At 32.4% G+C, this 26,468-nt stretch overlaps 2 protein-coding genes across 2 annotated transcripts; both read right to left on the minus strand.

Annotated features, from left to right (window-relative positions):
- Window positions 1-228: 228 nt before the first annotated feature.
- LOC143056921 (uncharacterized) lies at window positions 229-14,874 on the minus strand. Its single transcript, XM_076230111.1, has 15 exons — window positions 14,703-14,874; window positions 13,896-14,148; window positions 13,201-13,364; window positions 11,841-12,026; window positions 11,080-11,332; window positions 9,265-9,428; window positions 8,624-8,803; window positions 7,880-8,138; window positions 6,931-7,094; window positions 5,916-6,083; window positions 5,226-5,481; window positions 4,613-4,776; window positions 3,247-3,423; window positions 1,170-1,422; window positions 229-810 (listed from the first exon to the last, which is right to left on the minus strand). The coding sequence occupies exons 1-15, from the start codon at window positions 14,857-14,859 to the stop codon at window positions 639-641; spliced, it is 2,970 nt and encodes a 989-aa protein (XP_076086226.1). The 5' UTR covers window positions 14,860-14,874; the 3' UTR covers window positions 229-638.
- Window positions 14,875-15,301: 427 nt separating this feature from the next.
- LOC143056922 (uncharacterized) lies at window positions 15,302-26,309 on the minus strand. The gene is made up of 15 exons (XM_076230112.1): window positions 26,158-26,309; window positions 25,441-25,614; window positions 24,753-24,965; window positions 24,321-24,363; window positions 23,960-24,123; window positions 23,102-23,272; window positions 22,434-22,643; window positions 21,905-21,947; window positions 21,115-21,278; window positions 18,503-18,676; window positions 18,067-18,319; window positions 17,495-17,673; window positions 16,944-17,126; window positions 15,942-16,197; window positions 15,302-15,542 (listed from the first exon to the last, which is right to left on the minus strand). The coding sequence occupies exons 1-15, from the start codon at window positions 26,261-26,263 to the stop codon at window positions 15,350-15,352; spliced, it is 2,526 nt and encodes an 841-aa protein (XP_076086227.1). The 5' UTR covers window positions 26,264-26,309; the 3' UTR covers window positions 15,302-15,349.
- Window positions 26,310-26,468: the final 159 nt, after the last annotated feature.

Below are 26,468 nucleotides of genomic sequence, written 5' to 3' on the forward strand. Positions count from 1 at the left end.
ATTTACCTGCTTGGACATAATCATTCTTCCATTCACATGGTGCCTTTGGTAGGGCTGTACTTATCAGGACAGGGACAGTTATTTACCTGCTTGAACGTAATCATTCTTCCATTCACATGGTGCCTTTGGTAGGGCTGTACTTATCAGGACAGGGACAGTTATTTACCTGCTTGAACATAATCATTCTTCCATTCACATGGTGCCTTTGGTAGGGCTGTACTTATCAGGACAAGGACAGTTATTTACCTGCTTGAACGTAATCATTCTTCCATTCACATGGTGCCTTTGGTAGGGCTGTACTTATCAGGACAGGGACAGTTATTTACCTGCTTGAACATAATCATTCTTCCATTCACATGGTGCCTTTGGTAGGGCTGTACTTATCAGGACAGGGACAGTTATTTACCTGCTTGGACATAATCATTCTTCCATTCACATGGTGCCTTTGGTAGGGCTGTACTTATCAGGACAAGGATAGTTATTTACCTGCTTGAACATAATCATTCTTCCATTCACATGGTGCCTTTGGTAGGGCTGTACTTATCAAGACAGGGATAGTTATTTACCTGCTTGGACATAATCATTCTTCCATTCACATGGTGCCTTTGGTAGGGCTGTACTTATCAGGACAGGGACAGTTATTTACCTGCTTGAACATAATCATTCTTCCATTCACATGGTGCCTTTGGTAGGGCTGTACTTATCAAGACAGGGATAGTTATTTCACATGTTCCATTTGTCTCCATACAAATACTCATCTCTAGGTCTACCATAAACTTCCTTTCTGCTTCAAGATTTTCAATTCTGAATCTGAAAAAAAATAATTTTGAAACCTTTACTCATTTGAAACAAATGTTCTTTATGCTGTTTGGATCACTAAAAACCTAATATAGTCTTACATTTTACTTCTAAGGTCTTTACATATCTTTTTAAATTCATGACTTTTACTATGATGTCAATCATGTCAGTGAACTATCAATTTTCTTCAACTTAAACAGACTGCCTTAGCTTCAAGCCAAAGTGTTTTATATCTAAGTACCAGCTTATAAGTCAATCAAAACTTAATTGTATATTTTAAAATTGACTGACTTCAGATGATATATGTAAAATTATACCTAGCCTGGGTTTAGCAGCCTATTTTCAATTATTCTTTAACTACTAGTACTTACTCCAGACCAATAACTCCATGTAATTTTACTTTTTTGACTTCACCATAAGTATATCCAAACAAACTGATAGTAATTTCAAGCTTCTCAATGCCAATGATCATCTTACGGTTACAGGGATCCAGTTTTAACTGTGTGTTAACATTCCTATCGATCCTTGGGAAGCTGCTACAACAGGTTATACCAGTACAAGAGCTGTACAAATGACAGATGGTACCAGATTGCAACACTGGTAATTCTACATAATCTTCACAAGCTGAAGACAGAAAAATATAGAATAAAATTTATTTAAAACTGACTAATGTAAACATCAAAAATGTCATCTTGTATACTTTTGGCCTCTGAAAATGATTAATAAAAAAACATGTTGAATGATCTTACATTTATCCTAATTGTTACGGTCATAGCAAACACTACATCCAAAAAATATGTTTGTCGAAAACTGTTGTTCAATTTCAAGCATTTTAAATTACAAAATTTGTCAAGTTTCAATTCACTTTTATTCATATATTACAATTTATAATTTTAATTCTTCACTATTTCACTTTATTAATTAATACCTTACTAGCTTTCTTTTCCACGTCAATTTTCTAGTTTTAACAATACACAACTTTTCCAGGCAAATTACAATATCAACTTCATTTCAGCTCATCTTTAAATCAAACAGCAGATTGCTCTGAGGGATACGATTGCCATTGTTTTCATTGACACATGTATACATGTAGCTGGATAATATTATTTTCAAAACTAATTCAACTGCACATGTAAAATGTAATTTACGTAATCTGAATAGTTACAAAATAGCCAATCCCGCATAAAAGTGTATGAACAATGAACTTAGGCCTATTGTGTTTTATTTTTGTACTATCAATTCCAAGTTTACTTTCCACAGCAGTCACTGAGACTCAGAGTGAGAAAAGGTATTTCACTTCATATCTTATCACCTATTTTCCTACGTTTATTCTAGGAGGAACCCCTTTCCTAACTCTTTAAATATTTAATTTCCTTTGGGTCAGTGATCATGACTCTTTTCCATACACATTCCTCGGTTTAAATTGCGATCGTTTTAATATAATACAACGTTTATCGACAGAACGAGTTAATTTTTCTCGACATGTTGTAGTATTTTGATTCAGAATTCATGGAAGCTGCTTCCGGTAGGGAGACAACTCGAAACGATAATATGGAAGACTCCATTTCGCCTGAAGGGGTGTTGTAGTTGCACCTTTACGATGTTGACTACATTTATTTTAATTTAAATGATGCATATGATTTAAAATTATGCAACAACAATAACCCTCAATAGCCATACATAGAAAGGATCCCATGAGTTTTAAATTAATCAATTGAGTGGGGAATCCAGAGCAACCATTCAATCTAATACCCCTTAAAGTCAAGAAAGCTATACGCATGCGCATAATTACCTAACCAAACCCTGGAGCAAGAACGTATATTAAATGTTAATTAAAGACCTAGATGGTTCTCTATTTCTTTATGGAAATACAATATCAAATATCAGTTTCATAATGGTGACATATAAAAAAAACTCCACTTCAGTTCTTATATGACAGAAATAGATTTATCGGAATTCAGAGAACTCTCGCATTTTGATCAAAACTGAGGAATTCCCTCTGACGTGTTTCTAAATTTATAAACACACTAAATATAAATACTGCTTAATTCTGATTTTCCGTGTTGTTAAAAACACACATATAAATCATGGGAAATATCAAACATGAAGATTATGAAAAGAACATTATAGGAAAGTTGTTTAAGTTCAATCCCTTTGTTTGTTTTTACCTTTTAAAGCAAGACAATCATAAGAAGCTGAGATGTTCCTTATGTTTAGAATAAAAAGGTTGACGTGAGGGCATGGCCCTGAGCCAATGGTATAAGTCTACAGATTGCTTGAAAGCAATCGTATCCCAAAAACTATAGCACAAAGTTATATTATGCAGTTTACTGTTATCCTTTACAGTGACAGTGTGATATTAGGGTATTACATTCTATCAGTTCAATCATATAAGATAGTATAGTTTAGTCACATGACAATCATGTGATAACCAGACTGTATTCTTACCTCTGTTCCATCCTTTATCATTGGGATAGTATGGTATGACAGTCTGATCACAAGCATCATCCATCATGTAAGGTGCGAGAGCTGTATCGTGCAGCAATTGAGCAATAGTGTGGACATCCAGGGGTACACTGTTAGTGGGTACACTCTTCTCATCTAAGTAATCATTCAGGCTGAATCCTAAAAACAAATATAGATTTTAAGCATCTGTTGTGTACCTTGCAAACAAAATTCTTAAAAGGAAAACATTATTTCTTCAAGTTTTCTTTGTAGGATTATAAAAAGTGTATGAAAAATATCCATGAATAAAAAAAATTTGTGGATGCAAACTGTGAATCTATTTTTAACACATTGTACTTTTGGCAAATTAAAGAACCTTCGTGAGTGCGCTCACATACCTCACATCCCCACATTGTCACTGGAGAAATAAAATAACAGTAAGAAAAAAAAATTGAATCATAATTTCCTGTCGATATGCACATCTACATAGTATGTCCTAATTATCTACAAAGTTTCATGAAATTCTGTTGTGTGGTTTCAGAGGAGTTGCGATGACAAACTGTTGCAGTAGTATATTGAAGCAAATAAGTTCAAAGGGGCATAACTCCTAGAAAAAAAATTGAATCGTAATTTCCTGTCGATATGCACATCTGCATAGTATGTCCTGCTTATCTAAAAATGTTTCATGAAATTCTGTTGTGTGGTTTCAGAGGATTTGCAATGACAAACTGTTGCAGTAGTATAATGAAGCAAATAAGTTCAAAAGGGTGTAACTCCTAGAAAAAAAATTGAATTGTTATTTCCTGTCGATATGCACATCTATATAGTATGTCCTTATTATCTAAAAAGGTTTCATGAAATTCTGTTGTCTGGTTTCAGAGAAGTTGCGATGACAAACTGTTGCAGTAGTATATTGAAGTAAATAAGTTCAAAGGAGCGTAACTCCTAAAAAAAAAAATTGAATCTTAATTTCCTGTCGCTTTGCACATCTATATGGTATGTCCTTATTATTTAAAAAGGTTTCATGAAATTCTGTTGTGTGGTTTCAGAGGAGTTGCGATGACAAGAAACAGGACTGACGGACGGACAGACGGACGGACGGGTCAAAAACATTATACCCTCTGCAACTTCGTTGCGTTTCATTGCATGGGGTATAATAAATGCAAATCATTTTGTACTGACAGTATATGTTAAGGTTAATTGTACAGGATTCTGTTCCCATGATAGGATTTTCCAATGGTTAACCAAATGACATACGATTCTAGTTTTCACATGGTTGGATTTTTGTTGATACCACATCATAGACAAAAAAATCATTGGAAAATAATATTGTGTAAACACACCTTAAGGATTGATCAAATTTACTTACCAGGAATGACAAACTGTGAATCATAATCACATTCTGTTTTTGGTAACCTGTGATCCTGGAATACACCGGTAAACACTTCACACGCCCCTCCTGATTCTAGACAGACTGATATATTCATAGAAACAACATATACTTTATCTGCTGTTAGATCATCTACCACAAAACTGAAATTACAAATAAATAAGATATGGATTGGGTGTACATACAGACTCTTGGTCATAAAACCTAAACCAGTAATTGGAGTACAAAATTTGTGCTTAAAAACCAAATCCAGTATTTTGATTGGTTTAATTCTGAATCTGAGAATAATAATTGTATTCATATTTTTTATGAGGGCAAGACCAGAGAAAAATGATATGCAACTATGACATCAACAATGATTGTTTCATCTATTATGAAAAATCCCCAAAGCTTTAGTAAATGACTCACTTAGCAGGATTAATCTAAAGATAAACTCATAATCATTCCCAAAGGCTGAAATGCAGATTCCTAAAAAATTCCGATTTGAATGAAGCATGCTCTTTTTGTTTTTTCAGATGATTTTCTCAAAACTGCTCCCTATATTTGACAAAATGAGAACAAAAAGTGACAGACTTTTACTTCCAATACTTACTCTAGATTAAAAACTTCATTCATGGCATAATGTTGCACTGTACCAAAGCTAAAGTCAATGAGTGTATAGTCTAAATCAATACCCTCCAGTCCTATATATATTTTGTAGTTACAAGGATCCAGTCTAACATATCCATTGAAGGTCAGTCCGAGGCTTGTAGAATCCACACAACAATCAACAGCTGTACATGATGAGTCAATGTGACATGTGGTATCGCTACCCAAATTTGATAAAGAACTAATAGGATCAGCACAATCTAAAAAAAAAAAGAATTTGCTTGTGTCATATTGTTTAGAGCTTGCCCCTTTATGTAGTTGCTTGACAATCATCTGTATGCTATAAGGTCAATTTAGGATGTGTTTTATGGTTGAACTTTTTGTTGTCACATTAACATTTATTGGTTTTGTTAACAAATAAAAATTTGTAAAATTTTGCAATGGCTGCATACCATAAAAATGTATTGCTTCTATCATTACAATAAATATTCATCCAAGATCAGTACAAATATCATTTTAATTCTAATACAAGTAAATATTGTATTACTGACAATTGAAACCATATATTAATTTTATTACATTAATTTTTTAGCCTTTGTCCTGTTTTAAAATGTTGTCTTTTGATATTTCTTTTCAAAATTGCTAAAAATGTTCTCCAGTTTTCACCATTTATCCAATTAAAAATATCACTCACCATTTTTCCAGTTGTTTGCATCAGCCCCAGTGTAAGGAGTTGCAGTCCTACTACATGGGTTCCTCTTCATGTATTGTGAAATACCAGTCAAGCGTAGAATATCTGACACATGATGATCATCCAGAGTAGAAATACTATTGTCAGTCTTATACTGAGTCAGTGAAAAGTCTGAAAAGAAAATGGAATTCTATTTAAAAGTCAATTAAAGAAACTGTCACCAGGCTTATATTAAGGCCAAATAAAAATATATGTGTGGTTCCAGTTACATACTTTTAAAAAATAGGGTCGGTAGGTCAGCAATATTTTTTTTTTTTTTTTTTTTTTTTTTAATGTCAAAATCCGGAAAAGAATCGTGTGTTTACCGAAATTGTTTCCCTTATTATACACACCCCAACCGGAAGTCCAACATTTTTACATGTGTGTGGTTGTAAAATAAACAGCCATGATACGTTTTTAGTTAATTTTGTTGCATTCTGTTATGAATTCTTGCATTTTAGCCATAACAGATACTTGTGATGGAAATTCAGATGACAGAAATCTATGAATTTAATTATTTTAATTCACAATCCTCAAAATTTGATCGTTTGAAAATTTATTTTTAAGAAATGAAAAAAAAGTTCTAGGGTCGGGGGGTTTTAACTAGGGTCGGTCGGGTTCTGGAACCACACATATATTTTTATTTGGCCTAATTATACCTGTGTTTTCAGTTATCTAATACTCAACTTTTTCTCCTTTTCTCCCTTGTCCTTTAATATTATTTCTGCAACCACATTTTTAGGCCAATGAGCTTCCATTATTTGATTAAGTAAATTATTTCAAAATGCAAAGTGTGGTCCCATTTCTTTGATGGGAAATTTTGTGTTAAAAACATTAGTGATGAACAGACAGATATCAATTACTTATACCTTTTTTGTCAGTCTCATTGAATCCATTTCAGCTGATAGGAGGAATTTATGAGACTGACATAAAGACTTTTCATTCTCTTTTCTTTCCTAACAATATTCTGAATACCTACCATTTTGTAGGAACTTTTTGTCCCAGTCACACACTTTCTTTGGTAGTCTGACTTTATCAAAGATATTGTAAACAGTTCCACATGGCTGGTTAGCTTCCCAACATAAACTCAGCTTCATAGAAATCAGGAATGCAGGCTCAGCATACAAGTCATGGAGAACAAAACTGGAAAAATAATTCATCTATTTATAAAACAAAGCCTGAAAGTAATGCCTTCCAAAAAGCCATCTTCATAGATCCAAATAGATAGAAACAAAACAAAAGATTTGGTTGCGTATTATACACAATTTTTTCACCCAAGACATATAGTTGATAGAGGAGATGCATATTATACACAACTGTAGACGTTTTTTTTTTGTTTTTTTTTCATTTTTTTTTTTTTATATAAATGATTACAAGTGGGTCTCATTGGGGTCTAAGCGTGACACGGGATTGCCGATTTTTTGTAAGCGTGACACCTGAAAGTCAAATTATTGTGCCGTGAAAACAGGAAATGAAGTCTAACGGGACACGGGAAATTACAAAAAAATGAGATTTGCTTATGTACATAGTATAAGCGGAATACAGGAATCTGACAAAACAGTAAGCGGGATCCGGGATCAGAACCCCCCAATGAGACCCCCTTACAATGGCTTATCAATTTTACATGCAATGAAAAAAACAAACAAAGGAAGCTTGTACCATGTTAAAGCAACATAATTATCACATTCTAAATCTTTCATGTATAATTGTCATAGTTTGATGGATATTACTGTGGAACCATTATCATCCATCAGGTACTAATTGTCATGGTTAATATTTACCACAAACTAAAGGGGTCAACAAAGTACTAATTTTTATCGTTTGTAATTTTTCCTCAAACCACTAAATATAATTCATTGTTTTAAATTGCCTCAGTTAAACAAATCCTTAAAATGAATGGTATATAACTTTAAAAATTATAAAATCACCTCATTTTAAAAATTCCATTTAGATCAACATCTGTCCATTCTCCCCATTGATATCCTTTGAGTGTTCTTTGGTATTGCTGACGTTCAATTCCAACTTTCAACATGTAGTCGCACTGCTCTAGTCTCATATAGAATTCAAATGTTTTACCGATGAAGGGTACGTCTAATGCACAACTCAATCCCCGACAGGTGCTCTCTAGATTACAGGATATTACAGACTGGTCCATTTGAAGGAGAGTTACAGGGGCCTCAGTACACTCTGAAAGGTAATTTTGTATGTTAACATTGATAGATAGGTGATTGGATGTGAAATATCACATGTCCTTATTTCTAAATAAAGGCATCAGTAGATATAACAACCTCTCACTGTAGTCTCTTTTTGGATCAGGTTTTTTTTTCAATTATTCTCATGATATATTATTCACTCACTTTCCAAACCTAACAATCAGGTCTGTTTTTTTTTTTCTTTTTCTTCTTTTAACTAACTCCAATAATCCACCAAATCAATGCACTTAGGATACGAAGACACATTTTGCAGACTCTTATTAATTCTGTGATATATAAAATTCTAGTAGGTTGTCCTATAATCTTCTTACAGCCCAAACCCACAAGGATACACAATATCCCTTTATTTTTCCTCTAATATTCCTCTTAAACACTTCCCAATTAGTGTAGTTCTTAACATCACCAACTTAGTCAGTCTAATTTTTTTTAAAGTGGTACAATTTTTTTTTAAACACATACCTGAACTCCAACCAAGATAGGCTGCTGCATATGTACCAAAGGGGTCATCTCTAGATACCATAGGACTGAGTAAATATTCTCCTATCTGTGATGCCTCCATTAAGGAAGACACCGCAGAGGAATCCAAGTTAGACCCTGGTGTCAAAGAATTGTCCAAATACCACTGATTAAGAGACCAACCTGAAAGATGAAGATACATTTGTATTAAATCTTCTTCTGCAATGTCCTTGAAATACTTTTTCTGATATTATAAATACTATCGATCTCACAAACATGTTTAACACCGCCGCATTTTTGCGCCTGTCCCAAGTCAGGAGCCTCTGGCCTTTGTTAGTCTTGTATTATTTTAATTTTAGTTTCTTGTGTACAATTTGGAAATTAGTATGGCGTTCATTATCACTGAACTAGTATATATTTGTTTAGGGGCCAGTTGAAGGACGCCTCCGGGTGCGGGAATTTCTCGCTACATTTATGACCTGTTAGTGACCTTCTGCTGTTGTTTTTTTCTATGGTCGGGTTGTTGTCTCTTTGGCACATTCCCCATTTCCATTCTCAATTTTATTATCAAGCTATTGTCACTACTCTAAATGATCAATCTTTAAAAGATGAATTTATAATGCAATACAATAATTGTTGCATACTTGGATTTGGATATCCTCTAAACCATGGACACACCATCTTTGGTAATTTGGTATTCAGTACTATTGTATCTTGCAAGTCACATGGTGTAGGGTCATTGAAGCAAATCTTAACTTTCATATCCACAAGGTAGACCATTTCACCAACCAAATCTGTTATTTTGTACCTGTTAAGAAATTAATAGAGAACATCAAGTCTTTTTCTAGTGTTTCGTATTCATATTTGTTTTTATCAGCCATTATTTTCTATTCTGTCCCATCTAGACCCTGTTATTTTGTTTTCATGTAGCATAGAAGAAAAAGATTTTTTTATTGCATCATGTACATAAAATCCAAACTTTAGAAATATGAAATAATAACACAAAGCAAAAAAAGAAATGACATATACATGAATATTATTTAAATTTGATTTTTGATTTTTGGTGTTTTAATGCCACTTTTAAGCACTGCTTTTGGGCTATTTCGTAGCAGCCAGTTTTTATTGGTGGAGGAAGCCGGAGTGTCTGGAGAAAACCACCGACCTTCGATAGGAAATATTATTTAAAGATTTAAAATATGCAAACAAATATAATTATAAACCTATATCAAAGTTGAAAAATATGCGAAGAAGTCTTATAAAATGTTCAAAACAATACATTTCAATTGAAAGAGTGTAGAAATCCTTGATAACTTATTCTATTTAAGCTTCATATTACTATCAATCAGCCCGGGGGGGGTTACTGACTATCCTTTCGGGTATAACTGTGCCGACAGCACTTGCCAAATCATACCCTGTTCTAACCAGAAAACATTGAAAAACATACCCTGTTCTAAACAGAAATATTGAAAAACATACCCTGTTCTAGACGCGTTCAGAAAATGTATACCCTGTTCTAGACACGCTCAGAAAATGTATACCTTGTTTGAGACAGAGACCTGTATCTTAAACAGTTAAATAAGCGATCCTGTTCTAGACAAATACTTTGTTTAAAAAAAGACCCTGTTCTCACCAGCAGGGCATGAAAAAGCGACCCTGTTCTAACCAGCAGGACATGAAAAAGGGACCCTGTTTTAACCAGCAGGGCATGAAAAAGCGACCCTGTTTTGCGGCACACTTGTACCACTAAAAATATAGGAAGTAACTATTATCATTCATATTCAGACACTATCAAAGGTCAAAAATTAAAAGGCCGATGATTTCCTGTGAATTTGATTTAAACAAGACTAAACCTGGAAATGAGTCCGGAATTGCTTGTTTTAGAATTTTGCAAAACATCCGGTTTCAATTTTTGTCTTCAAAATCGAAAGAAACGCAAGACATGTCTGAGAAATTTATCGTTTTGAGTCATTAAAATCATTCATTTTTAAATTTGCCTTCCCTTAATTGCTCTTGAACGATTTTCGGAAAATGGTAGGAAAATTCATGAAGTAAATGCAATGCAAGCAACAGTAAAACAAGTTCATTGAGGCTAGAGTATGATTACTCAGTATTACAGTAATGTGATTTTGACAATCTTTTTTTGAAAAAGGGCACCAACTTTTAAGTTATCTCAAAATGACCAAATTAGGTGAAAAAAAATCCGGTTCCTTGGTCTCTTACATATCTAAATAAATTGGAAACTTTGTGACCCTAAAACCAAAGGTTATCATAATTTCATTTATTTCAAATGAAAATCTCTTAAGATAACAAGTCTTCACAAAAATAAACAACTCATATTTAACTATTATATTTTTTTAGATACTTGAACATCAAAACATATTATAATCTAAAATAAATTTTACATACAAAAAAATATATTTGACTTTGCCATAACTGAAAGAAAGAGCAAATGTACTCACTCAATTTCAATAACTCTGTCAATATGGAAATACTGTGTCGTCTCAAATGTAAAGGTGTAAAGTGAAAAGTCAAACTGGTACTTTTCTATACCAATGTCAAGTTTCTGTGTACAGGGATCCAGTTTGAGGAAGACATTGAAGTTTCTATCAACAGTAGTAGAATGTAGACAACATGATATACCAGTGCAGGTATCATATAAGTGACAAACACTATTACTTCCTAGAGTTGGTAGATCTACTGCTGATGTACAACCTGAAATATAAAAATGTAAATAGTTTGAAATAGCTGTGAAAATTAGCTAATGGTGAGTTGCAAAACCTTACATGTTTGTTTTTTTTAAACAAATATTACTATTTTAGCCTATGCTGGGCCATTTTCTGATCACTTCTTTTTTTATTTTTCATGCGACACCCAAATTTTGGCATACTATAATATTTTGTTTTTTTGACTTTCTTTGTAAGTTCTATTGAATAATTCAGAATAGTCTCTATATTCAAAGCAATGTTTGCAAAAGCTTAACCTAGACAGATTTTATTACATTAAAAGTATTCCGCACTGCAAAACTACCACAAAATTTTAATGACGGTAGACATTAATTTTTTTTATTGTCTTGTGTTTTGCAGTTTATGTGAGCTGCAAATGGATAATTATAATTCTAAAAACTTTAAAAGTGTCTAGTTTAGTCTTTGGTACTTCATAATGCAAGAAATATGTTTTGTTGACCTACATAATTAAACTCTTTTCAGTTTACTTTAATTACCTGCGTCTTTTGTCCAGCCGTTAGTTGGGGACGCATAAAGTGGATCTGACATTTGACACTGATCAGCTGTTGTTTTCAGTAAACTGGCTACTCCCAGGTATTCCAAGAGTTGTGAGGATACTAATGAGTTCAGTGGTGTACTTGTGGAATATCCTTGTCCAGTCAGGTAGGAATTCAAATTGAACCCTTAAAACAAATCAAATGCATATGTTTGATGTTAACCATTTTAAAAATTAGAGGTAAAAATATTTAACTTAAATTTCCATTAATGACAACTTAAAACTGAGGTTTAGTTGTTAATTGCACTTTTCATGAGGGATATGGAACAGTGATAATGCACTTTTTTCTGGCTTTCAAGTATTGAGTTGTCAAAAAGGTACATTATATCAAAATTCTTGCATTATTTTAATGAATATTAAAAGTCAGTTTCCTTTACATATTTAAGCTTGAATTCAGTTTTAAAAAAGCAAGTCACAAATGAACATGTAATGTGTTAAGTGTAATTTTCTCCACATCATTCTACAGACAAGACAAGACAAATTAAGAAATAATTCCTTCATGTTATGCTCTATGCTCATTTTAACATGGGTAGGCATTATATTTGTCGATATTTTAGACTGAGCGTTAGCGAGGTGTAAAATGTGGTCAAATATAATGCCTACCCATGTTAAAATGAGCATAGAGTATGACATGAAGAAATTATTTCGATTCTAATAGGACAAATACAGTATTTTTATGGGTCGAAGCGTACGAAATTACCGTAAAAATGTTTGGCTGTTCCCGTTTCCTCCTCGAGGAGTCTGTGCATTGCATTTCATATTTAATAAGTTTTAAAACTACGAGCAGGATAAATATATGTTGTTTCATAAAAATATATTATAAAAGTTTATGTTAGCTGCCTAAATGTATATATTTTAAAGGATAACGATGGAAATAACGTTAATTTAAACAGTAAGTTTGTGCGCATGTGTCAAACATATTTTGTGCTCATTAGAACACGGCTTTGTTTACAAAGCGTAATAAGGACGTCATATTAGAATACTTTATTAAAGTCTCACCACTTGTTACATATAAAATATACAGCTTTTTAAAACACAAGTTAACAACAAGAGCCACTCTATAAAGAGTTATGAGAGACTATAAAACAATTTTTCTTACTACAAATACAAGTCAACTATCATGATTATAAAATACATTTTTGCTTATTAAAATTTCACAGCAGATTTTGGCAGCATAAAATACCATATTTTCATTTGTAAAAAGAAATATAAATTTTTCATTATCAGACATATGTAAAAATTTCTCATCAACAATACTAGCATGGTTAAAAATAACATTACGAATATCTGAATATACAGACCTGGAATAACATATCCTCCAGTCCAGTCACATGGTTGTTTAGGAATCTTTACACCATCAAATACAGTGTAAGAATAACGACAATCTCCAACAGTTTCAAAACATATACTGATCGTCATGTACAACAAGTAAACTTTCTCGGCTGTCAACTCCTCTGCTTTGTACCTAGAATATAAAATGATATAATATGAATGATGTACAAAATAATAAAAAAATGTTTTCTTAAAGGACATGACTGTTCAAAAGTGAAAAGCTGAAATGATTCTATCAATTTTTTGGTATCTTGTGAAATAAAAATTTTCCAAGAGCTGTTCAGATAATTGGTAGTTGAAATCACAAACTGTTAACACAGATATGTCTCACATGGGACACATGCTATCAATGCCAAAAACAGTATGCTAGACAGCTTTATTCAGAAGACTTTATGTTGATAGCACCTGATAAAGCCTTTGTACAAATGCCAATGAACATTCAATTATTTTACATTTATCTTGTGACACTCACAAAAAAACTTGCACACAAAAACTTGTCTAACTTTATACAAATCAATGTCTCTCTGGTGCTAAAAGATGAGGTATAGTTTCCATCTGCAAAAACAAATCCATTCAAAAAACAAGTTTTGTTTAAATTGTCTACAATTCCCGACTGAATAAAATACTTGTTTTTTATTAAGTATATCATTAATAAAAAACTTACTGTAGTCTGAGCAGATTGCCTAAAGTGACCGTCTGCCAACTGCCTTGTGTAAATTCCAGTAATGTAACATTGAAATTTCTTTTCTCCAGTCCAATACTAACAGAGTAACTACAGGGATCCACCAAGACAAAGGCTTCCAACTTTCTCCCAAGATAACCAATGTTAGAACAGCACTGAGCACCAGTACAGTAACTTGGTAACCTGCACCGTGTGTAGGCTGGTAACTGTGGTAGTGTTATAAGTTCTCCACAAGCTGTAAAGTAATTTGTTGAAAATGTACTTACAAATTAATATGTTGAATTGATAATTAACATCATGTGGCAAATAGTACATGATGCAAGACCCATATAAATGTGATATGAATAGGAACCCTTCTTTGAACTAGATTGAAATGCTGAGACAAATTTTTAAAGTGCTAGTTCACAAGGTAACTGGTCGCAGGCATGCCCATCATCCTACCTGGACACATTATTATGACTCCAAGTAGACCAATCTTTGCTTCAATATATACATGCTGTTACAAGCATTTGGATATTTCTTTGAGTTTTACTCCAAACTTTATTTTATTACTCTTGAGTAAAGTATGCATTAGATTTGTTATTTTTTTTAATATTAACATGAAGTCTGTCAATTCATTTATTGTTTTCAAACATGTGGTCTCTTATTACTGCAACTGCTGCTTTTCAAGTCTTCAATGTTTTAGACAAAAGATAATTCATTTGTGGCTGAAATTATTTCTTGTTGCCTATTTCTAAACTCCATGCTTAGATTTAGCAAGAGTTTACTTTTGTGATGGTAAAACTTTACCTGTTGAATCCCATCCATTGGATAGAGCTCCAGAATAGCTTGACAATTCACACTGAGGATCTTTTTGGAAACCTGCTATTCCTAATTCCTCCATCAGTAAGTCAACGGCCCAACTTGGTAACTGATTGACATTTGTGTTAACCTCTAACTCACTCATGTAAGACACCAATGAGAAATCTGTAAAGTTCATTAGTAAATCAGTATAAGTACTACAATTAAGATTTAGGTATAAGCATATAAAAATTCAAATGTGTTTGAAGGCTGTCAACATTTACCAACAGAAAAATAATTGAAATTATTTCAAGGTCTCCAGCTTCTTGAACGAAGTAGCCTTATAAAAATTAAAAAGAAATAAGAAATTAATTACTTTTTGTAAAGTACAAAACAGTTAGAATCATTAAAAATTCTCCTAAGTTCTCCCTATTCAATATTTCTAAATTATGGCTATTCCAGGAAAAAATGTATGAGAAGGTTGGACAACACTTTTATTATACTCCACCATCCATAATTTTGTAACAGAATTGTATTAATGCGACCATTCCTATCACCACCAGATATATCATGTGGTGTCCAAACCTGCCATATATTTTTTTCCTGGAAAAGCCTTAAGCCCAAACCTTGAAAGTTTATTTTCAATTTTTGTTTACCTAAATCACAATTTTTTTTAAGTTCTTACCAGGAACGGCATATGGCTGGCTGTAGTTACATGAAGATTTGGGTAACTTTACATCAGTCAATACTGTGTGCTGTACTGCACATGGCCCAGCAGCAGAATAGCAGACTTCAATGTCCATATTAACTACAAACACTCTCTCACTCTGGTAGTTCACTATTTTGTATCTGTAGAACAGGGGAAAAAAAAGACTTGAAAACTGCTGGATTTTGGAAGGAAGGAGGGAAAATTAGACATGGTAACAATATATATGATTGATTGAATGGACATTTAAAAATAACATGTTTTTGTCTTTTCAGATTTATTTCAAATTCAGTCAATATCCCTTTCAGTCAGTATGCATGGATAAATTTTTTGCCTTTTTAATAGAAATATGAGCTATCAAAATTAATTAAGTTGTAGCTAACTAAAAATTTAATTCCACTGTGTCTATAAAGTGGGGATGGTAGTAACATTTCATTATCAATTAATAATACCCCCAAAAAATATAAAATGACAGATTTACAAATAAACATTTTTAAGACGATGAAATGAAATCTCAAATTCAATGTAAATATAGTTCTTACTTAATATTAACAAGCCCTCCGAAGGAGAAAGTATCTTCCTGTGCATACTGGAAACTATACAGAGATATAGTTCTGTTGAAATTCTCTATACCAACTGTGAACTCCCTACTACACACATCAAGGTCAGCATAAACTCTGAAGGTCGTATCTAACTTGGCAATTTCAACACAGCAGTCAATTTTAGTACAGCTGTCACCAAGGTTACATACAATACCAGAACCAGGCAATGTAGTGAGTGTTGGTGCATTCTGACATCCTGTCCAAAATATATATATATATATAGTTAAAGAAAGTAGATATAATGACATTCTTGTAGACCAAACCAGGTTAATAATTTTTCAAACTATCTACAGTGGATTCCTTATTATTTGTTGGATACCAATATTCATGGATTTCATAGTTACAGGGGAACCACAAATTACAAATTTTCTTAATGAATTTATGCAGACTTTGGCCAAACAATGTAATCAAATTTCCACAAAATGCATATTTTCCTTAATCCACGAAAATTGGTACAAACGAAAATAAATGAATCCACAGTAAACAACAAGTAAATCTAAACACAAAAAAAATCAAAAAAAATAATTATAACCATCTTCTCATGAAATACCATCAAGTATTTTTACATGTTTACTGATGTAGGTAGAATTGTGAACAAGCAATGCATGCACTACTAATTTAACAACATTTTGTCCACCATTTTTTATTTAGAAAGTGAGTGTGTTGGTATATTTCTCACCTGAACTATTAGTCCAGTTTTCAAAGTTGACTGGTTTATAAGGTGCAGAAGATGCCACACACTGGCTAGGTTGTACATGTATATTTCTCACCTGAACTAATAGCCCAGCCTTCAGAGTTGAGGGGTGTATATGGTGCAGAAGATGCCACACAGTGGTTAGGCTGTATATAATATTACCTGAACTAATAGCCCACCCTTCAGAGTTGACGGGTGTATAAGGTACAAAAGATGCCACACAGTGGTTAGGCTGTATATAATATTACCTGAACTAATAGCCCAGCCTTCAGAGTTGACGGGTGTATAAGGTGCAGAAGATGCCACACAGTGGCTCGGCTGTAGATAATCTTCAAACTGTAAGAATCTTTCAAGTTCAATGACGACAAGTTCTGACAAAGGATTTGAGTCTGTATAACTGTTACTTGATAGCCAGGTTGTCAAGTCAAAACCTAAAATAATGAAAATCATAGTCAGATTTCTTAAAAAGAAGAATGTGTCTAAAAATTAAACATGAAACTTGGAAAATTTAAGGGAAAAAAAATTCAGTTCTTTCTGTTTGGCAAAAAATGATTCTGTATTAGAATTCTATTTTAAACTCCACATATGTTTACTTCAAATGTTTATATATACAAATGTTATTCTTCAAGTAATGCTGGTACTACTCATAAATAATGATCATACTTCAGTTAAAAGATAATGGACATATAAACTTAAAGAAATCTGTATATAATATCCATCATGGTTGAAAATTTTAAATTAAAAAAAAAAGTTATAATGCAGAAGTAAAGATTTATAACAAAACTTTGACTTTTCTTACTTGGATTGCCAGAGAATGCAAATCTATTGTTCCAATTACAGGACTTCTTTGGTAGTTTGACATTATCTAATACTGTATGTTTAACATCACAACTGTCTCTGTCTGAAGTCTCCATACACAGACCCATGTCAACAGATACCAGGTACATTCCTTCGCTGGTTAAATCATGGATCACATAGCTGGAAAAAAGTTTGAAAAAAGGAATATTAGGACGGTCAAAAAAAAAAAAAAATAGAACTGTAGCACAAAAGACTCTACAGTTAGTTTAGACAGGTTAAAAATAACAAAGTATACAATCAGTAGCAAGTTTTTGATTTTGTTGATTTCATATTACTTTTGGTAGATTATAAAATCCTCATAAAGTATATAAACACAGATATATGTCTCGCCTTTTAAAACCTTATCACTAGATACAACATTTGTATGTGCCACCAATTCTGCTGAGGACCAAAAATAACACTAAAAAGTTTTGATTTCACAACTATTGTCACAGGTGACACAAAAAATATTCCAAACAAACAAATTTTCTAATAGCATTTCTTAAAATGTATTCTTCTACAGATTAATCTTACTCCATTCTAAGTCCTCCTTGTAAGGCAAAGGATTGTGGCTTTCCCCACTGGAAATGTAACAAGGACACAGTAGTCTCCATTGTCTCGATGCCAAGAGTTATTTCATATGTACAGGGATCCAGTTTCACTGTAGACTGGATTTTCTTATCAATATACCCAATATCAGAACACATAGTAACTGATGTACAGTCTGATTGGATGTTTAATGATACCTCTGTTGGTAGAGTAATGGAATCTACAAGATTGCCACATTCTGAAAAACAAATATGTACTAACTTTCTTGAATTCATACAATTGCATTTAAAAGTTTTGCCCTTTTCCTATCTACATATTCTCAATTACATTTCATTATACACAGCAAAGAATTTTTTTAATTTCTTGTTTTTGATTTAACAAATATTCTAATAAAAACGTGAGCTATAAGCCATGTTCTTACCATCATTTAGTCTGCTATTAGCTGTGGTGAACGGTAAGACAGAGTGATCACATGCAGTTACTTGAAGGTAGTCACTTATTCCAGTATCTTGTAACAGTTTAGTTGTTGTCGCTGAAGGCAGTGGATCCACCATGGCTTGATTCTCAGCCAGTAAAAAGTTGTCCAGAGAAAATGCTGTAAAATAAATATGCAAATTTATGCATATGAGAATTGCAAAAAACTAATGTACATGAACGTTATTTTCCTTCTTTTTATATTTTAAAATACTGAAAAATCAAAAATGTTTGAGGTATTATTATTATTGCCAAAATTGCAACAAAATAGGTTTGGCAAAGGTGAAAACCTTGCATTCTAAATTATGATAGCATTATTTGTATGCCTTATCTTATGATTTTTTTGGTTAATTGTTAATAATCGCAATGATAAATCAGCAAAAATAATTTCTGAATTTAAAGTACAGTAAAAAGGAGCACCCTTATTCAGTGATTCATAATTAAGATACTGAATAGATGTTTTAACAAGAGGCTGTCACAACGACAGCAAACCGGATTTATTTACATTTATTTGTGTCCTGGCAATATCAGATGATATCATTACTGATGAATGGTGAAAGTGAAAATCATCAATATCAAATTTGACCTCTATTTTGTCATCAGTATCAACATTTTGAAATAATAATATTTGAAAAGCTTAGATTGAATGGTTCATGAGTAAATGCAACAACGTGAATGGAAACGCCATTTTACGATCTTTCAAGAACCATAACTCCTGAACAGTAAAAGTCAAAATCGTCATTATGGAACTTGACCTCTATTTTGTCATCATTAACAACATATTAAAATTTCAAAAGCTTTGGTTGAATGGTTCATGAGAAAATGCACGGACACGACGGGAAACACCATTTTTCAATCTTTCAAGAACCATAACTCCTGAACGGTAAAAGTCAAAATCGTCATTATTGAACTTGACCTCCATTCTGTCATCAGTAACAACATATTAAAATTTGGGAAGCTTTGGTAGAACAGTTCATGAGTAAATGCACGGACACGACTGAAAACTCCATTTTTCAATCTTTCAAGAACCATAACTCCTGAACGGTAAAGGTCAAAATCGCAATTATTGAACTTGACCTCCGTATAGTTGTCAGTAATAACATATTAAAATTTTAAAAGCTTTGGTTGAACGGTTCATGAGTTAATGCACGGACAACATTTGATTGCCGCCTTTCAAGAACCATAACTCCTGAACGGTAAAAGTCAAAATCGCCATTATTGAACTTGACCTCCATTTTGTCATCAGTAACAGCATATTAAAATTTGGGAAGCTTTGGTAGAACAGTTCATGCATAAATGCACGGACACGACTGGAAACTCCATTTTTCAATCTTTCAAGAACCATAACTCCTGAACGGTAAAAGTCAAAATCGTCATTATTAAACTTGACCTCCATTCTGTCATCAGTAACAACATATTAAAATTTGGGAAGCTTTGGTGGAACAGTTCATGAGTAAATGCACGGACACGACTGAAAACTCCATTTTTCAATCTTTCAAGAACCATAACTCCTGAACGGTAAAAGTCAAAATCGCAATTATTAAACTTGACCTCCGTATAGTTGTCAGTAATAACATATTAAAATTTTAAAAGCTTTGGTTGAACGGTTCATGAGTTAATGCACGGACAACATTTGATTGCCGCCTTTCAAGAACCATAACTCCTGAACGGTAAAAGTCAAAATCGCCATTATTGAACTTGACCTCCATTTTGTCATCAGTAACAGCATATTAAAATTTTAGAAGCTTTGGTAGAACAGTTCATGCATAAATGCACGGACACGACTGGAAACTCCATTTTTCAATCTTTCAAGAACCATAACTCCTGAACGGTAAAAGTCAAAATCGTCATTATTAAACTTGACCTCCATTCTGTCATCAGTAACAACATATTAAAATTTGGGAAGCTTTGGTAGAACAGTTCATGAGTAAATGCACGGACACGACTGAAAACTCCATTTTTCAATCTTTCAAGAACCATAACTCCTGAACGGTAAAGGTCAAAATCGCAATTATTGAACTTGACCTCCGTATAGTTGTCAGTAATAACATATTAAATATTTAAAAGCTTTGGTTGAACGGTTCATGAGTTAATGCACGGACAACATTTGATTGCCGCCTTTCAAGAACCATAACTCCTGAACGGTAAAAGTCAAAATCGCCATTATTGAACTTGACCTTCATATAGTTGTCAGTAATAACATATTAAAATTTTAAAAGCTTTGGTTGAACGGTTCATGAGTTAATGCACGGACAACATTTGATTGCCGCCCGCCCGCCTGCGCGCCCGGCCGCCCGCCGTACATCCCCAAATCAATAACCGACATTTTTGACACAAAAATCCGGTTAAAAATAATTGCACTTACAATGTTAATTGTATTTTACATGTTTCTCAGTTACTGAAAAATCCAAGTCTCCATGCAAAAATTATTTTTAACTATCTGGTAGCAGCAGAGTGATAAAAGAATTCATACATACTTACCACCATAAGTTTCAACGCAATGGAGAATGTAGGACCATTTAAAAAGAGACTATTTAAATTTCCTAAACATACCAGTACCTGAATCAAAGAAAGTTGAACCAGTGAAGCAATACTGTTTAGGAAGCTGTGTACCACTGAACACGGTCATTTCAAAGTCACATGCCCCTGATGTTTCAAAACAGATCTTCATCGTCATATCCAGCTGGTATTTTCCTGCTGACTGTAGATTTGTGATAGTATATCTGAAAATATCATTTAATATCATAATAATTCTTTATCCTCGTATTCTAAAAGTAATATTTTAGGGGAAAAATAGTTCTAAATGTTTTAATGGTTATTTTGGCAACAAGGCTCGATTCTCCAAGAAGGGAGTTATTCTTTTTTCTTCCTTTATACTGTACTTATGTCTTATTTCAATTAAGTCATTTAAGGTTTTTTTTCCAGCAAATCAATTAAAACAATAGCAATACCATCTTAATTCATTTTTTAAAATTTTTTATTGATTTTGCTCTGATATTTTTCTTCAAATAATTATATCGTGCTTCATTTTCAAATATTTCTCCAAAACCGCAAACAGTTTTGGTGATATTAAAGATGATATAAAATCCTTCTTCTCCTCCCCATTTGATTGTGGAAAAAAGAGTGAGAATCTCAGAATTAATTCCATTGCAGAGAAGATGCATAGCAGTCATTGAAGAATTCTACTTTTGTGTAGGTAGTGTATAGTGACAATTCTTTGGCTTGTTTTAGAAAACCTTTCAAAACTGTTTAGATAAAGTACAATATTTTTGGGGGGAAATGCTTTTTGGCCTAGTTTTCCAAGAAATTGTTATCTCATAAAGATTAACATCTACTTCAAATATCTTACGTGAGTCTAACAACATTCATCAATGTCTTTGTCTCTTCCACTCCTACAATTGAACAGATATCTTTTTTAAAAAGACTCTTTTGATCAGATATTCTTAAATATTTCCTTTAAAATATATATTTTCAAATAATTAAAAGTGATCAAACAGCAACATACAACAAAATGACATAAAATCAATAAATCAAGTCATACGCCTTTTTGCACAGCAAGATCTGATATCAAATTTGCATTAACTAAAAAAAAAGCTTCAGACCCCATACATTTTTAATCAACAAGTCCTTAGCTCAGAATAGCATAGAGCTCAAGTATAAATTCTGTTGAATCATTTTTTTAAACAGATTCTAATTTTCCAGGATTTTCAGAATGGAGGCACTCAACCCACAAATTAAAAGTTTCATTGCAATAAAAATTTCTGTCACTTAATTGACACCACGTTTGTAAAACTATATCAGAATATTAACTTTTTCTAAACTATAATCACAAGTTAGCAACTTTGTAAACGATTATTCACAATAAACAAGAAACTTACCGAATGCATATCTGTTGAGATCTACTGTTTCATATACCCTTTCAATACCAAACTTAAGTTTGTGGTTACAGGGATCCAGTTCAACAAAGGAATAGAAGCCTTGTTGCAGGAAGTCAGAGTACATACAACAATCTACAGCAGTACACTTATCATGGATGTTACAAGCTGCATTGGCAGGAAGTGTTGGCAAGGTAACGCCTGCTGCACAATCTGAAAAGTGCATGCATCAAATGAGAATTGAACAAATTGTAATAAACTCCATCTTACTGCACTGATGGGTGAAGGACATGATATTCCTAAGACATGAGTTTATTCAAAGTAAACAAACAAATCTTTAACAGATAATTGGAATGATTATGTCCCTTTTAAATGGAGTCAAAATCTGTGAACATTATAAAAATGGAAAATCTCTAAGTTAACTTATTTTAATGATTAATTCCTCATGAAAAATGGTTCAATTTTATTTAAGATCTTGTCAAATATGTTTTCAATGTCACACAATACGTATACTGAAACTTGAATATGACACAATAAAAATACAAAGAAACTATTTTTTTAATTTTTGAGAAAAAAAACCTTTAACATGAGCATTATTAACTATGATCAATGAGGTCAACCATTCAGAGGAAAGAGAAAATCACTCCTTAGACATAGCAGTAAAACATTACCTTTTTGCCATCTCTCAGCACCGATTGGTGAATAATCAGCCACTGTGCAAGGTGTTCCCAAAATATAGGAGTTTATTCCAAGTAAGTTAAACAGATCATTTTTTTCTTGTGAGGTGAATGTCTGTCCAGATGTTTTACCAATACTGGTCAGGTGACTAGCCAATGAAAATCCTGAAATTATAACAATAATTCAATCTTTAATAGTGACAATCAAGTATTAAATACAGTGTTCTTTTGTATTGGGACTAACAGGTGATATACAGGAAAATATGGAGTCTGAAAAAAAATGCATTTTTCTCTCTGATGACTTTTTTTATACCAAAAGCATACTATAAAAACTTCTAAAAAAAGTTCATCTGTAACCAGGAAAAAGTTCACAATTTTTTGTTAATCAAGTTCTTTTAAAACAGTATGCTGGTCTTCTAAATCATTGACCTCTTCTATCTGTTTATATAACTAGCAATCAGTTTAGTTTAAACATATTTTTTGTCAAAAACAATGACAAAGGGATCAGATACAAGTTTTTCAACTTCGGAAGTCTTCTCCATAACTAGCACCAAGACCTCTTTTCGAATTCCATTCCCTTGAAGCGCATGTGGTCTTTAAAACTTTTGTTTACAATCTTCAATGGACTTTCTGGTAAGGCCAAAATAGCAAGACACCAAAAGTATATGACCATATGGAATAAAATAGTCTCATTTGGGATTATTTCATCAAATTAAATAACAAGATTTTTGACAGAAGCAGAATTATATTTCATATCTTACTCTCTTCCAATAAGTAATATTTACAGAACCTTTTACCAAAGCCTTCCTTGGTAACTCAAATCAAAGGCACAAAAAATATAAGTCAATTTACCTGCTGTGGAATAGGTCAGATTCCAGGCACATTGTCTCCATGGTATCATAGCATCAGTAAAGGCATCCATTTCTATCTCACATACCGAGGTACTGTTGAAACATATCTGGACTTTAAGATTGACTCTGTATTGACGTTCAACTGAGAATTTCTCTATTTTGTATCTGTAAGACAAATAATCATAATACAGATGGTGCAATCACCAATAAGATCACAAAGTCATAATATCAATTGTATTATTTCTAAAAATGTGTAAAATTACCAACATTTTTTTGTGAACATATTAAAAAAAGATAGCTAAATTCAATACTTTTTCTGTATAAAAAGTTTTGATGATTGAATAAAATAAAATTTTACTTACGTCAACTTTACAACTCCTTTCAAATTAAACTTCTTCTCCACACCTGTAACAATAAATAGAATTTTAAATTCAGCAAAAAAAAATCAAAAACTCTAATCATTTATTTTTGGCAAATTATGCCAAAGTTTCAATCATTTTAAATAACAAGTCTTTGCAAAAGGATGGGGAAACAAGGAAACTTTTATAATAGCTTTTTTCTCAATCTATTATTATCGATTTTAAAACAAATTCATAGCAAAACGTAACATGAGGCAAAATAATTTACAAACAATCTACAATATCAAAAAGACATGTTATAAATTTTTATTATCGAATTAAAATGTAGTTGCATAATTTGATTTTTATTTTTATGAGGAGTGTAAGGAAGGGACAAAGGTTAAAAAAGTATTGTTAGCTTAATTATGAATGAATTCCATAAACAATTATAATTACCAAAAATGGTGGCATCAGTCAAATCTAACTTTAGACTAAATCGTTCAATGCCAATTGTCCCGATGTTTGTACATGGATCTAGGTCAATGTATGTGTTGAATGGACGTCCCAAGAAATCAACATCTGAACAGAAATCTACAGCTGTACATACTTCAGCAATGGATCCTACTGACGATGAATGTAGTGTTGCCATGGGAACATCAAGTGGACACGCTTTATAATATACAAAATCATGAATATAGTAATGTATATCTTAAAGTATTGATGTTTATTTTACTTTTTTATTTCTGTTTACAAACTGAAATTGTAACACTTATATTCTGCTAAAACTCTGACATGAAATTAGGGTTCTTTCCCATGCATTACATTGAAGAAATACATACTAATAAGCTTTTCTATTTTATCATAAACTATTCACATTTTTGTTTACATTTTAAACATAGTTCAAAAGTGATGTGTGCCACCTGTGGAGCAGGAACTTCCTACCCTTCCAGAGCACCTTAGCTCACCCACCTTTTTTAAGGGTTTGTGCTAACAAATCTTTGTTTTTTTTGGTAGAATTATCCTTTTGCTTTGGTCATTGTGTTTGTTTTTACTTATGCTTTTGATTATTCCCTTCATATCTTCTTACTTTTTTATTTGAACAATACATATATATCAAACAAAATGCAGGGACAAATAATTTTACCATCCTTCCATCCAGCAACTGATGGACTGTACTTAGCTCCAGATGGTTGACACTGTGTGGGAGACATCATTTCACCAATTTTTAGGAATTCCAGTAAGCTTGATGCCTTAGCAGGTGTAAGTAGGGATCCTTGTGGTAAGTTTTGATAAGTATACCAACTGTTTAAGTTGAAACCTAAAACAAAATAATTTAGAATTTTATTAAATGGTTATCATAATGTCATTAAACATGATATTCAAGTTGTATTTTAATCGACATTTGTAAAAGAAAATAATATATGAATATGTAACTATATACTGTCCTATTCCTTATGATAGTAAGCAAGAAGGTTAGATACTGTGGATTCATTATTATTCATGGGATGCCAATTTTCATAGATTTCAAGGGTAAACATGAAACACAAATTCAAATATTCAATGAAGCATAAATTTTTCATAGGATTGTATGTAGACCTGTCAAAACCACAAATTTAAATATCTTTGAAAATACAAATTTACCTCAATTCACTAATATTGCTACACACGAAAAAAAATGAAAACACAGTAGTCTATGGTATACATGCATATTTAAACTGTACATTGAAGATAGGACAGAAGTTTTCCTCTAAACATGCGACATTTTATTTGTCAATACATTTAAAAATATAGATATATCTGCAGAAATGTAAAACCTTTTATCATTCTCATCTATGGATTTTTAAAATCTGTTAAGAATTACCTGGTACTCCATAACTTGTATCATAGTCACAGACCGGAATTGGTAGAACTTGTTTGAAGAGTTCAAATGTCACATACTGTTGACTTCTGTCTAAGTACATACTCATGTTGAGGTCTACGCGGAAATACTCATCCACTTCATTGTAGTCAACCAGAAAACTGTAATACAAATCAGCCAGACATTTAGCATTTTAAAATAAACATGTATTGCATACTTAAATTATCTGCATTTGATTTTTTGGCTTTAAGCTTATCTATCTGATTTTAATTATTTAAGTACAACATAAAAATGTTATAGGCTTGACTCATGAT

Source organism: Mytilus galloprovincialis, chromosome 13 (genome assembly GCF_965363235.1).
Source record: "Mytilus galloprovincialis chromosome 13, xbMytGall1.hap1.1, whole genome shotgun sequence".
In the NCBI taxonomy this organism is placed as follows: domain Eukaryota; kingdom Metazoa; phylum Mollusca; class Bivalvia; order Mytilida; family Mytilidae; genus Mytilus; species Mytilus galloprovincialis.

Bases quoted from the DNA above. Each gene is read 5' to 3' on its own strand.
- LOC143056921 (XM_076230111.1), bottom strand. From the start codon at position 14,859: ATGAGTGAGTTAGAGGTTAACACAAATGTCAATCAGTTACCAAGTTGG. The intron at 8,139-8,623 runs GTATGTGTTTAA...ATTACCTTTCAG, and splicing joins CTATCTTGGTTGGAGTTCAG to AGTGTACTGAGGCCCCTGTA. The intron at 3,424-4,612 runs GTAAGTAAATTT...ATTTGTTTTTAG, and splicing joins TTCACAGTTTGTCATTCCTG to GATTCAGCCTGAATGATTAC.
- LOC143056922 (XM_076230112.1), bottom strand. From the start codon at position 26,263: ATGAGTATGTACTTAGACAGAAGTCAACAGTATGTGACATTTGAACTC. The intron at 23,273-23,959 runs GTAAATTGACTT...TTATAATTTCAG, and splicing joins TCTGACCTATTCCACAGCAG to GATTTTCATTGGCTAGTCAC. The intron at 22,644-23,101 runs GTAATGTTTTAC...TGCACTTTTCAG, and splicing joins TGCTGAGAGATGGCAAAAAG to ATTGTGCAGCAGGCGTTACC.